The 12,507-nt window shown below is 47.0% G+C and overlaps 1 protein-coding gene across 10 annotated transcripts in view; it reads left to right on the top strand.

Annotated features, from left to right (window-relative positions):
• Nucleotides 1–12,507, top strand: part of LOC140409050 (protein unc-13 homolog B-like) — a 933,512-nt gene that overhangs the window by 313,109 nt on the left and 607,896 nt on the right. For all 10 annotated transcript variants that reach the window (XM_072497095.1, XM_072497100.1, XM_072497102.1 and 7 more), the window contains one exon: nucleotides 5,725–5,824. In XM_072497095.1, the coding sequence (XP_072353196.1) occupies nucleotides 5,725–5,824 (100 nt within the window). The remainder of the gene's footprint in view (nucleotides 1–5,724; nucleotides 5,825–12,507) is intronic.

Here is a 12,507-nt window from a genome sequence, read left to right as displayed (position 1 = left end):
CACAACTGATGGTATGCTGACACATTTGGAGTCGCCTGTTTTTTCCCCCTCTCTACTTTAATGGAGTTACATTTTAATGGAGTTATCTTTGCATTTTTCTAACCAAAATGCACAATTCTAGATCCTAGAGCGTTCAGGCAAATTAAGATTAGTGCATCTGCAGTTTCTCACCTATTTGTTTCAATACTCTGGCATGGAAACCATCAGGTTCTGTACAGTTATTTATCTTAATTTCCATTAATTTCTCTATTATCATTTATTTACTTGTACTAAATCCATGAAGATGTCAGAGGTAGGTTCTTTACTCAGAGAGTAGTATGGGTGTGGAATGCCCTGCCTGCAACAGTAGTGGACTTGCCAACATTCAGGGCATTCAAATGGTCATTGGATAGACATATGGACAATAAGGGAATAGTGTAGATGGGCTTTAGAGTGGTTTCACAGGTCGGCGCAACATCGAGGGCCGAAGGGCCTGTACTACGCTGTAATGTTCTATGTTCTATTGAGCTATTTGACTAATTTTTAGCTGCTTTGCACTGTGGTGTTTTCAAAATGGACACAAAGTATTCATTTAACAAGTTTGTTATTTACTTGTTGTCCATTATAATGCATACATTTATCTTTAATCGGCCCAAATCCTCCTTTAATACTCTGTTTTTTCATGATATATAAAAACAATTTGCTGTTAGCTTTGACATCCAGTGCACATTTTTTACTCTAAGCGTCTGTATTCCCTCATCCATGTCTTTGTTACCTCCAAACCTGACAGTTTCAGTGCTCTCCTGGCAGAGGCAGACTTTCAAGAAACATGCAGTGCTGCAGCGCAGGGCCCCAGCCAATGGGGGAGGGGGGTGGGCATTTGAAGAGGCGATCATTGTGGTTGGGACACCATGGGAACACTAATCAGAGCCTTGGTAGCTCTAAATTTGCTGATAGGCTCAAGAGTTTTGAATGAGATGCTCAGTAGGTATTACTGACCAACATCAGGCTCTGATTGGTGGGCTCCCCTCTGGAGTGGGCAAACAGTTTGCCAGATGTTGAGAGGTGGTGTAGACTTAGAGCAGTTCAGACACGGACCTCCTGAATTGGTGTGAATTTTCTGAACTTCAATTGAGTGAAGGTGCAAAGCAGCAGCCGGATTTCTAGCATTCAGTCTGGTGGGCAGCTGAAGCAAAAGACCTAACTTCGGGGTGCGAACCTGCAAAGCCTTCAGCGGGGCAAGGAGGAGATGCTGATCAACGGCCATCAAGGGGAGCAGTGGGACGATTCTCGACTTCTAGGCCAGGGCAACCAAACTAAAACGATAGAGATCACCAGGCAAAATATCCGGCAGCCAGCCAGGAACACATGCAGTCGTCAAGGGTGCGAAGAAGACCAGGCAAATTGCCGTGTCATGTCTCAGGGGATCAGAAAACAGCGCGAGCGGGGCAACTCAACCATGGCCAGAGGCCAGCCAGGCAGAGCTAAGAATGAGGGCTGGGCTGGGCAGCAACTGGATCGGTCAGCAGGGGTGAGAGAGAGCAGAGGCCAGGCCAGATACCCAGCAGCAGCAACCAAGCAGCCAGCCAGGAGCACACATAGTCATCAAGGCTTGAGGCCCGGCCACCCGAGCGAGAGCCAAGAGGTGAGCAGAGCAGCAGTTGGGAGGTGCTAAGAAGGCCAGGCAAGTGCATGGGTTTCTGTGCCCTGCATTATGTGAGCTGAGGGTGGGCAGGGTCAGGAGGGAATAGGCGTCATTTGGGGTGTGGCTCAACATAATTGGTGATGGCTGCCATGTTACCTGGGGTGGGGCATGATGTGGGCTCCTCGCAAAGAGGGAGAGTGCAGGGACCCCAAAAGTGTAAGTCTGCGCCTGTCTCCTAGCCTTCCTCCAATCTTCCACCCTCTGTAATCTTGAGCTTATCCAAAAGTTCTGCTGCTCATATCCCAACTCACTCCAAGGGTGAAATCTTCCAGTTCCACCACCAGAGGAGCATGGTGGACGTTGAGATGAATTTTCGTGACACTCTATTGCATGTATTAGCATATCATCCATGCTCATTAAAAGGCCACTTTGCCGGAATTAAGTTCCTCCAAATATAAGTTAAGAACGTTCAGTTTTATGACTGTATAAAATTAGTGTGCACCAGGCGAGCGTCACCTTGTCCATGACTTTAAGGTCAATGAACATGCTTTCGCCTTCCTGGGGACGGCATATAACTTCACTCATATTGGATGCTGGTAAGCTTTGTTAGGGCTGGAAGTGGGGATGGGTGGAGAGGGTAAGATGGAAGGATGGAGCGGAAGCTTGTCCTTGGAGGTTAAGGGGGAAGGGAGGGAGACTGTCCAGATTTCCTTTAAGTATGGCACCCAGACCTTCAAGCCCGCAAAGGCATGCAGGCGAGGGCAGCTTCCTGCTCTGTGTGGGTGCATAAGCCATGAGCTGACCAGGGTAAGATCGAGTGTGTTCAGCCATCCTGCAACCCCAGCGGGGATCTCTCACAACTCTGCTCGTGCCATCGAACATAGACTTCAGAGAGGAAAATTCTGCCCAAAAACTAATTCTGCAATTACTCCTGTGCTTGCTGACTTACATTGGCAATGCCTCTATTTTCAAAATCTCACCCTTTTGTTTATATACCTCCATGGCCTTGCCCAGTACATCCCTAAATTTTCTTTATATAGGCTAGAAATTCCTCTGAGTATTACTTTGTTGTCCATGGTAAACTTACATTTTCAAGTCACTAGCCCATCACAAAGTTGTGTGACCCATATTATTTCAGTGCATGGTCTGTTACATATTTTTGGATGTCATGTATGCTTGCTCTTTGAAGCAAACATCACCCTCCTCACACTGGACCTATTCGCCTATCCTTGCATTCGTCCCATTCCAACTTTAGTCTCAAAAATCCCCTTTGAACTTGCTGGTTGCATTCTCACTCTCCTCACACATCCCATTCTACTCCTCTTCAGTTTCATATCCATTCCATTTTACCTCTCCTCACACTCCACTGACCTGGACAGTTAGCTCCTCTTTCCTAATGCAGAAGGTTACACTTTCAGCAGAGAAGATGAAGTGCAAAGTAAGTCAGGAGGATGCACACAGCTTGAAAGTCTGGGCCTAGATCTTCGCGAACCTTAAAAGCCAAACAGTGAAACATATTTCATATAATCTGTTCTCTCATCCATTTGTAGATAGTTTCAATTAACCTGCGGTTTCCAGGTTGGTATATGTGACTCAGTAAATGCTGAAGGCAGCTGTTCACTGGCTATACCCAGAAAGAACCAATGACTTAATCTGTCTACCTGGCAGAAAATATCATGTGCTTAGTGAGACTAAAAACATTCATCAACTTCACTCCAGCCTCTGGTCATGAAGGGCTCTAACCACTGGATTTATAACCTTTAGTTGATGTAGGCCTTTCTAGGCCAGTCGGATACGGCTGGAGGCTGGGTTCATTGAAAGCTACTGAAAAGAAAGCACCCCCAAGGCTCGCTATTAAAATTGGGCTGACAACCAGATGCAGATGCATCTGGCTTAGCCCTTCCTCTCTCAGGTTGACCAGTTTATACAGAATTTTCCCGAGTCTCTTTGCCCTTCCCGATGAATTCAGAACTCCCTCACCGTCCGAAGTTCACAGGGGCTGAGCGACCTGGCCCATGTCCTTGTCTCCTGCTGTTCTCATTGTGTGTTGTTCACTTATGGGCACATCCCACTCTCCAACCTCGGACTTGGCTCCTCACTCTGCAACTGGATCCTCGACTTTCTAACCCACAGACCACAATCAGTAAGAATAAACAACAACACTTCCTCCACAATAGTACTCCACACCGGCCCTGCAAGACTGTGTACTTAGCCCCCAACTATGCTCCCTGTACACACACGACTGCGTGGCAAAATTTGGTTCCAACTCCATCTCCAGGTTTGCTGACGATACGACCATAGTGTGCTGGATCTCGAATAATGACGAGTCAGAATACAGGAGGGAGGTTGAGAACCTAGTGGAATGGGGCAGCGATATAAATCTATCCCTCACTGCCAGCAAAACTAAAGAGCTGGTCATTGACTTCAGAAAGCAAAGTACTGTACACACCCCTGTCAGCATCAACGGGGCCGACGTGGAGATGGTTAGCAGTTTCAAATTCCTCGGGGCACACATCTCCAAAAATCTGACCTGGTCCACCCATGTCGACGTACCACCAAGAAAGCACAACAGCGCCTATACTTCCTCAGGAAACTAAGGAAATTCGGCATGTCCACATTAACTCTTACCAACTTTTACAGGTGCACCATAGAAAGCATCCTATCGGGTTGCATCACAGCCTGGTATGGCAACTGCTTGGCCCAAGACCGCAAGAAGCTTCAGAGAGTCATGAACACTGTCCAGTCCATCACGAACCTGCCTCCCATCCATTGACTCCATTTACACCTCCCGCAGACTGGGGAAAGCGGGCATCGTAATCAAAGACCCCTCCCACCCAGCTTACTCACTCTTCCATTTCTTCCATCGGGCAGGAAATACAAAAATCTGAGAACACGCACGAACAGACTCAAAAACCGCTTCTTCCCCGCTGTTACTAGACTCCTAAACGACCCTCATATGGACTGACCTCATTAACACTACACCCCTGTATGCTGCACCCGATGCCAGTGTTATGTAGTCACATTGTGTACCTTGTGTTGCCCTATTATGTATTTTCTTTTATTTCCTTTTATTTTCATGCACTTAATGATCTGTTGAGCTGCTCGCAGAAAAATACTTTTCACTGTACCTTGGTACACGTGACAATAAACAAATTCAATCTACTTGAGTTCACTGCTCCCTCAATCACAGCTTCCCTTTGTCCTATTCTCTCTCCAGCCACTTACAATATTGTGGTTGGGACCTGATGCTCAGTCCTGCTTCCTTGCTTGAGCTCGCTGCTGTAAGAGATCTGTTTATTACCGTGTGCAGTAGTTTACAGATTGATGCTTGGACTTGTACGTGTGCATCTTAGAGGAAGCATTGACTTCACCTCTCCCTGTCTCTAATCTCATCCATTTTTACAACTTTCTAAGACCCCTGCACTCTTCTATTTCTGACTCTTTCCCATTCCTGACTTTAATCATTCCAGTATTAGTGGCTGAGTCTTCACCTTTGTCGGCCCTAAACTCTGGATTTCCAACTTCAACTCTCTCCTTATTCCTATCTATCTCTCCTTTGTCACTCATAGAATCAGAGAATCCTTACAGTGCGGAAGGAGGCTATTCGACCCATTGAATCTGTACCAAATCTCCGAAAGGACACCCCACCTAGGCCCATTCCCCCGCCCTATTCCTGTAACTCCTTGCATTGATCATGGCCAACCCACCAAGCCTGCACATCTTTGGACAGTGGGAGGAAACCAGAGCACCTGGAGATAACCCAAGCAGACACCGGGAAAATGTGTGAACTCCACCCGGACAGTCACCCAAGGCCAGAATCGAACACGGGTCCCTGGCGGCAGTGCTCACCACTGTGCCACCCTCCTCGAAACTTATAGTTTTGAAAAAATCTCTTTATGTAGCTCGATGTCAACATTTTGTATGAAAACGCTCCATTACAGTGCTTTGTGATGTTTTTACTGTGTTATAGGTGGTATGTAAATGCAAGTTGTTGCTAACCCCTGCATAGGCCGCTGCTGGTTGTTTATGTTAAAAAGCGAACTGGTGGAACATATATCTGACTCCCACTGGAATTAAAAGACCTTTCTCTTCTTTGACAGATAAATTTAACACTTATGTGACGCTGAAAGTACAGAATGTAAAAAGCACCACAATAGCAGTACGAGGGGATCAGCCTTGTTGGGAGCAAGACTTCATGTTGTAAGTACTGATTTAACAAACCGGTGTTCCGGACAAGGTTCCAAAAGGGGGATTGTGTACGGCATCCTCTACATGGATATAAGTAAAAGCATAACAAAAAAATCATATGAAAACCAATGTGACAAATTATTTCTAGGATTCTTCAAAAATACTTAATTATGCAAAAAATGCCTTGAAATGTGTGTCACTGATAAAATTAGATCCTCATATTTGCTTGCCAGATGGTAGACTTAGAAGATTACTTGCCCACTAATCTGGTGCTTGGTTTTATGAACTGAGAATCATGTTCTGAATTCTGACAATTAACATTTTTCTTTTGAAATTAATTGGAGTGTTCCAGTCTAATGATAAAGTTTTCTGTGTGTGCCTTTTATTGAAAAATAATTCTATTTCTTAAGGTTTTTGGTCCAATAATTGGCCCAGCGTGGGTCCTGCTTCATGGAGTGACAGATGTGGTAGTGAGCCTATTACATATGTCACAGTGTCATGTGTTGTTTTCAAATGAGGTTTGGAGCAAAACTTTGAAAACTGGCAGTTTTACCATGTTGATTTGTGCCTGATCACCTTTTACATCTTTCCTAGCACTTAAATTAGAACTTTTATCAAACTTTCTGGATGAAATCTCTTAACTGGCTGTGCAATACAATGTTCTCCAGCTAATTTTTGCTTCTCATGCTCAGATGACACAGTTGAGAATGGGAACTTGGTCTGTGATGAACAGTGACCATGCCATCAAAATACTTGGGTGAAATTCACCACCTCGCACTGCTGGTAGCAGAGTTAGCGAGGAGGTGGTGAATTCAGCATTGTGAAGAAAACTGGTTCGGCGCCGGATGCCGATCCGCTTCCGGTACTCCGGCGCACCCCCCCCTCCCCCCGCTGCCTTCGGGATTGAGGTTCTTGTCATGATATTCAAACACACACATCATGATGGACACACCAACAGGCAAATCAGAGCACACAACACCACAACCAATCACAGACAAGAACACCAACCACATAAAAAGCACGAGCACGACACCTGGTGGTCAGTAGGTCTGGGGACAAAGAAACAGGGAAGAGCTGTTAAAACATCACAAGCAGGGAACCCCCACGTGCAGAGTGCAAAGACAAAACTGTACATAGTAAGTTTAAATAAAATAGCGTTGTACCATATACAACCGTGTTGGCTCATCTGTGTGTCAGAACACCCAACACCACATGGTACAGGAGTGGATCGATACCTGCCTACTAACCTGCCATTCTGGACATGTGACGCACCCGACATCGCCCCATGTACATAGTTCCGTCTTATGCACATGCTGCACACGACACACACACACTCTTAGATGCACTCACGACACGATCATATTTATTACCACGTAGGCACATATCTTTGTAAAAAGGGGGGATGTCATGATATTCAAACACACACATCATGATGGACACACCAACAGGCAAATCAGAGCACACAACACCACAACCAATCACAGACAAGAACACCAACCACATAAAAAGCACGAGCACGACACCTGGTGGTCAGTAGGTCTGGGGACAAAGAAACAGGGAAGAGCTGTTAAAACATCACAAGCAGGGAACCCCCACGTGCAGAGTGCAAAGACAAAACTGTACATAGTAAGTTTAAATAAAATAGCGTTGTACCATATACAACCGTGTTGGCTCATCTGTGTGTCAGAACACCCAACACCACAGTTCTCACCCCGCCTCAGCGGGAGGATACAAATGATCATTAAGACCCATTTGCATCCACGGTGCAGGCTGGACACAATATAAAAATATTTTTTAAAAAGCATAATTCCGTTGGCCCACTGTGAGGTCCGTCGTGTCAGGGCCACGCTTGTCAAGACTTGTAGTGATTTTCACCCTCGGGATTCCCAGCCCGGAGGACTGGAGAATCACATGGGCCTGGAGAATAATAATAATAAAACACAGTGGACCTCACAGTGGGCCAAGGAGATTACTCTTTTAAAAAATATTTTTATTCCCTTCCTTTTTCACATTTTCATCCAAATTTATATTCATCAACAGACAATCAACGGTAACAAATACAATGTCAATCCCATGGCCAGCAATTCCTTCCTCTAACCAACCCCCGAAACAACCCTCAACACTTTAAATACAAACATCAAAGAAAAGGAATCAGGAATCCCCCATCCACCCATACATAGCCACCAACAACATACACAGTCCACCCCCCCCCCCCCCCCCCAACCCACCCCCCACAATGTTCGATGTCATCCAATTCTTGAAAGTGCATAATTAACAAAGCCCGTGAATTGTAGAACCCTTCCATCCTTCCCCTCAACTCAAATTTCATCTTCTCAAATGTTTAAAAACTCCAACAGATCCCCCTGCTATGCCAGGGCACAGAGTGGAGAGACTGACCTCCACCCCAACAGGATCCAAGGGGATTACTCTTGAAGGTAGTTGCCCCCAAAGTCCATCCGAGGACCACTCTCCCTCTCTCAATGCAAAACCTGCCAACCCTACCAGCCCCGCCATCAGAGACCCACTAAATAAGGATACACTCTAAAAAAGAGACCCCCTTAATAAATAGACTTCTCCAGAGACCCCTAAATAAGGAGACGCCCCAGAAGACAGACCCCAGTCAGAAAGCCCCCAGAAAAGAGACCCCTGCCAGGAAGCACCCACCCCTGCCGAAGAGAGATCCCTGTCTGCTAGAGAGCAGTCCAGGCAGGCAGTGAAAAAAATGACTGTTTTAACTCTCACCTGGGCAATACACCTGCTAACTCAGACACAGGAAGCAGCACCAGTCAATTCCTGGAAAGAGAAGTCAGTCAGCTGTCCAGAAGTCCCCTCAGATCTTTGATCTGCAAGCCATTCATTCATTTCTCTTTACATTGATTTTACTAAGCTGTGATTGACAGCTTCCACACACCTGAGCTGTCAGCTTTGTTCCATTCATCGTCCTTCACGGTTGAGTAACTCTGAGGTGTTCCAACTGCAATGTTTATAAACATCAAGCTTTGATTGACAGCTGCTTGACTACATGTTGGGGTGATATTGATGAGTTACTTAGACTTTTTCAAGCTAAATTTACACCACTGCTAATTAATCCATGGCGCGATTCAACAGAAACATTTCTAAGTTCATTTCATCGGGTTTAGAGTTCCCCACTGCTATCCAATGACACGTAGTCACTTTTTTGAGCCCTGGGGAGTTTCTCGCTGGATTAACCCACACTTCAAATTTTTTTCAGCACTGGGGAATTGAACTCCGAGATCGGGCCGCTCTTTAAGTGAGTTTGTGGCCCCCCCCCCCCCCCCCCCCCCCCACCCATGGGACATGTCACTTCCCCACACACACGGGCACTTCCCCAAACCCACAAGTGAGGACACCCCGCTATGGGGTCATTGGGGGCCCCCCTCTTCAGGCCCCCCAAAGCTCCCTTACAGCACCCCATCCCTTTCAGGAACTCCACCCATAGAATCATAGAATGTACAGTGTAGAAGGAGGCCATTCGGCCAATCGAGTGTGGACCAGCTCTTGGAAAGAGCACCCTACTTAAGCCCACACCTCCACCCTATCCACGTGACCCCAGCTAATCTTTTTTTTGTACACTATTGGGAAATTTAGCATGGCCAATCCACTTAGCCTGCACATCTTTGGACTGTGGGAGGAAACGGGAGCACCCGGAGGAAACCCACGCAGACATGAGGAGAACGTGCAGATTTCGTGCAGACAGTGTCCCAAGCCGGGAATCGAACCTGAGACCCTGGAGCTGTAAAGCAACTGTGCTAATCACTGTGCCACCGTGCTGCCCACCACCACACAACCTCCCAGGGGCCCCTAATTTCCTGCCCTGCACACCCCCACTCTTCAAACTCCCCCTCCACCCTCCTTTCATGGGCATGGCCCTCCTGGGCCCCTGAGCCTTGGCAGTGCCACCCTGACAGACAACCTTGCACTGACACCCTGACAGTGCTCCTACCAGCTTAGCAGTGCCAGGGCGCCAGCTGGGAAGTGCCAAGGTGCCCACGTTCCAGGGGGAGGGGTGGGTGAGACCCTGCAGTGAACTGACCACCTAGGGGTCTCCAATAGCCTGGGAGACTCCCTGGGTGTCGTTCTGCCTGGTCCACGTTCTTGTGGACCAGCAGTGAATGGCACCTGGCTGCAGCCTCCCTGGGGAGGCCGGTGAATTTAGGGAGGCCGGTGTAACCAAGGTAAGTAGGCCTTTAGTAGGTTTACAACCTACTTTAGTGAATGCTGTTTGGTCCCGCCCCTTTTTGGCAGAGTTCCGATTCCGATGCCTCGCAGGACTTGGGTGAATCCCACTAGGCGCGGAGGCTACTGGAAAACCGTGGGAGGCCCCTCGCGGGATTCTCCAGCCACGTTGCATAGCAACCAGAGAATCACACCCTCCGCAGTCAGTGGGAGTTATGGGTGGTCGATTGGGCAGACAGACTTGGAGGCTAGGTTTGCTCCCAGTATGGGACCATACAGTATAAGGGTTGGCATGGCGGGCCTGACCCTTGGCAGTGCTACCCCGGCACCTGGGAACTCTTGTCCTGCCACCTGGCACCCGGGCAGTGCTCCAGCCAGCTTCGCAGTGCTACGTAGGCACCTTCGCAGTGCTAGGGTGGCAGCGCCAAGAGGTCCACGTTCCAGGGGGAGGGCCAGGGAGCCACCCAACGCTATCTCTGACCACCCCGGGGTCTTGGATGGCGCGGGAGATCCCCAAGGTACCGTTCTGCCTGGTCCATTTTCATGTGGACCAGCACTGATCGGCACCTGGCCAGGGAGGCTGATGAATCGAGGGAGGCTGATAGATCCCCTGTAGGTAGGCCTTGAGTAGATTTATGACCTGCTTTAGTGAGTGCCGTCTGGCCCCGCTCTGATTCCAACGCCTCGTGTTACTTGGTGGGGTTGTATCCCATGAGGCCCGTAGGATGCCGGGAGTCCTGAGGGAGGCTTAACGGCGGCGTTGTGCTCTCGCGCGAGTCCAGCAAGGCCAAAGAATCGCATCCAAGGTTTCAATTGGACAATGCCCAGTAAAGCTTTTTTTTTCTGGAAAAAATTAAGGAAAATAAAATGTTGTGTGTTTGACAGTCAACAGATCACTCAGGCGATTTTAGTCTATTCGGAATCACCTGTGCAGTGATTCATTTTTTAGATGGGCCGATTGATTTAGGTCAATCAAAATGAAGAAGAGATCCTGAGGGCACTAGATAGTGTGGATACAGAGGGGATGTTTCCCCTTGTGGGGTAGTCTAGAATTGGGAGGAAGGCACAGTTTAAAAATCAGAGGTCTCCCATTAAAGACGAAGCTGAGAAGAATTTATTTTCTCTGAGGATTTTTAGTTTGTGGAATTATCTTTTCCGGAGAGCAGGGCTGGGTCATTGAAGATATTCAAGTTTGAGATAATAGATTATTGGCTGATGATGGAGTCGTGGGTTATAGGAGGCAGGAAAAGAAACTCGGGTTGAGACCTCAATCCGATCAGCCATGATGTTATCGAATGGCGTAGTAGACTCCTAATTCTTGTGTTCTTGAAGATTATTTATTTTCCTTTGCTCCTGTTAGAATGCATAAAGGAATTAAGCATACTAACTTTAATGGTACAATTTACAATTGCTTCAGTAAAAGTGTTCCATTTCTAATGAGTGACATTAAGCTTGCAATCACTTTGCAACAGTTTTTAGGCTCGGTTCTGTAATCCTTTTAATCCCAACCATGCTTTGCTGACTTTTTTCAACAGTGTCACTATTGACATAACAGGGTCTTGGAAGTATGCTCCTGTTTTTTTTCTTTCTTCCCATTTCTTTTATGTTATTTTATTAATTTGCTCTGTGGACCCTTAACTGGAATGTGCCTTTAAGCAGAAGACTCAACGTTGAAGCAGAGTGCTCATCAGGGCACTGTGTTCCTAGGTTTTATTTTTAGAAAGGAGAAGTCAGACTACTTGGCACTGAGTGGTTCTTCGGAACCAAGTTTGCAGGGATTCATAGAACATAGAACATTACAGCGCAGTACAGGCCCTTCGGTCCTTGATGTTGCGCCGACCTGTGAAACCACTCTAAAGCCCATCTACACTATTCCCTTATCGTCTATATGTCTATCCAATGACCATTTGAATGCCGTTAGTGTTGGCGAGTCCACTACTGTTGCAGGCAGGGCATTCCACGCCCTTACTACTCTCTGAGTAAAGAACCTACCTCTGACATCTGTCTTATATCTATCTCCCCTCAATTTATTTAAAGCTATGTCCCCTCGTGCTAGACATCACCATCCGAGGAAAAAGGCTCTCACTGTCCACCCTATCTAATCCTCTGATCATCTTGTATGCCTCAATTAAGTCACCTCTTAACCTTCTTCTCTCTAACGAAAACAGCCTCAAGTCCCTCAGCCTTTTCTCATAAGATCTTCCCTCCATACCAGGCAACATTCTGGTAAATCTCCTCTGCACCCTTTCCAATGCTTCCACATCCTTCCTATAATGTAGCGACCAGAATTGCACGCAATACTCCAAATGCGGCCGCACCAGAGTTTTGTTCAGCTGCAACATGACCTTATGACTCCGAAACTCAATCTTTCTACCAATAAAAGATAACACACTGTACGCCTTCTTAACAACCCTCTCAACCTGGGTGGCAACTTTCAGGGATCTATGTACATGGACACCGAGATCTCTCTGCTCATCCACACTGCCAAGAATCTTACC

The sequence above is a fragment of the Scyliorhinus torazame genome, chromosome 3 (assembly GCF_047496885.1).
Source record: "Scyliorhinus torazame isolate Kashiwa2021f chromosome 3, sScyTor2.1, whole genome shotgun sequence".
Classification (NCBI taxonomy): Eukaryota; Metazoa; Chordata; class Chondrichthyes; order Carcharhiniformes; family Scyliorhinidae; genus Scyliorhinus; species Scyliorhinus torazame.
This window is presented reverse-complemented; position numbering and strand designations above follow the sequence as displayed.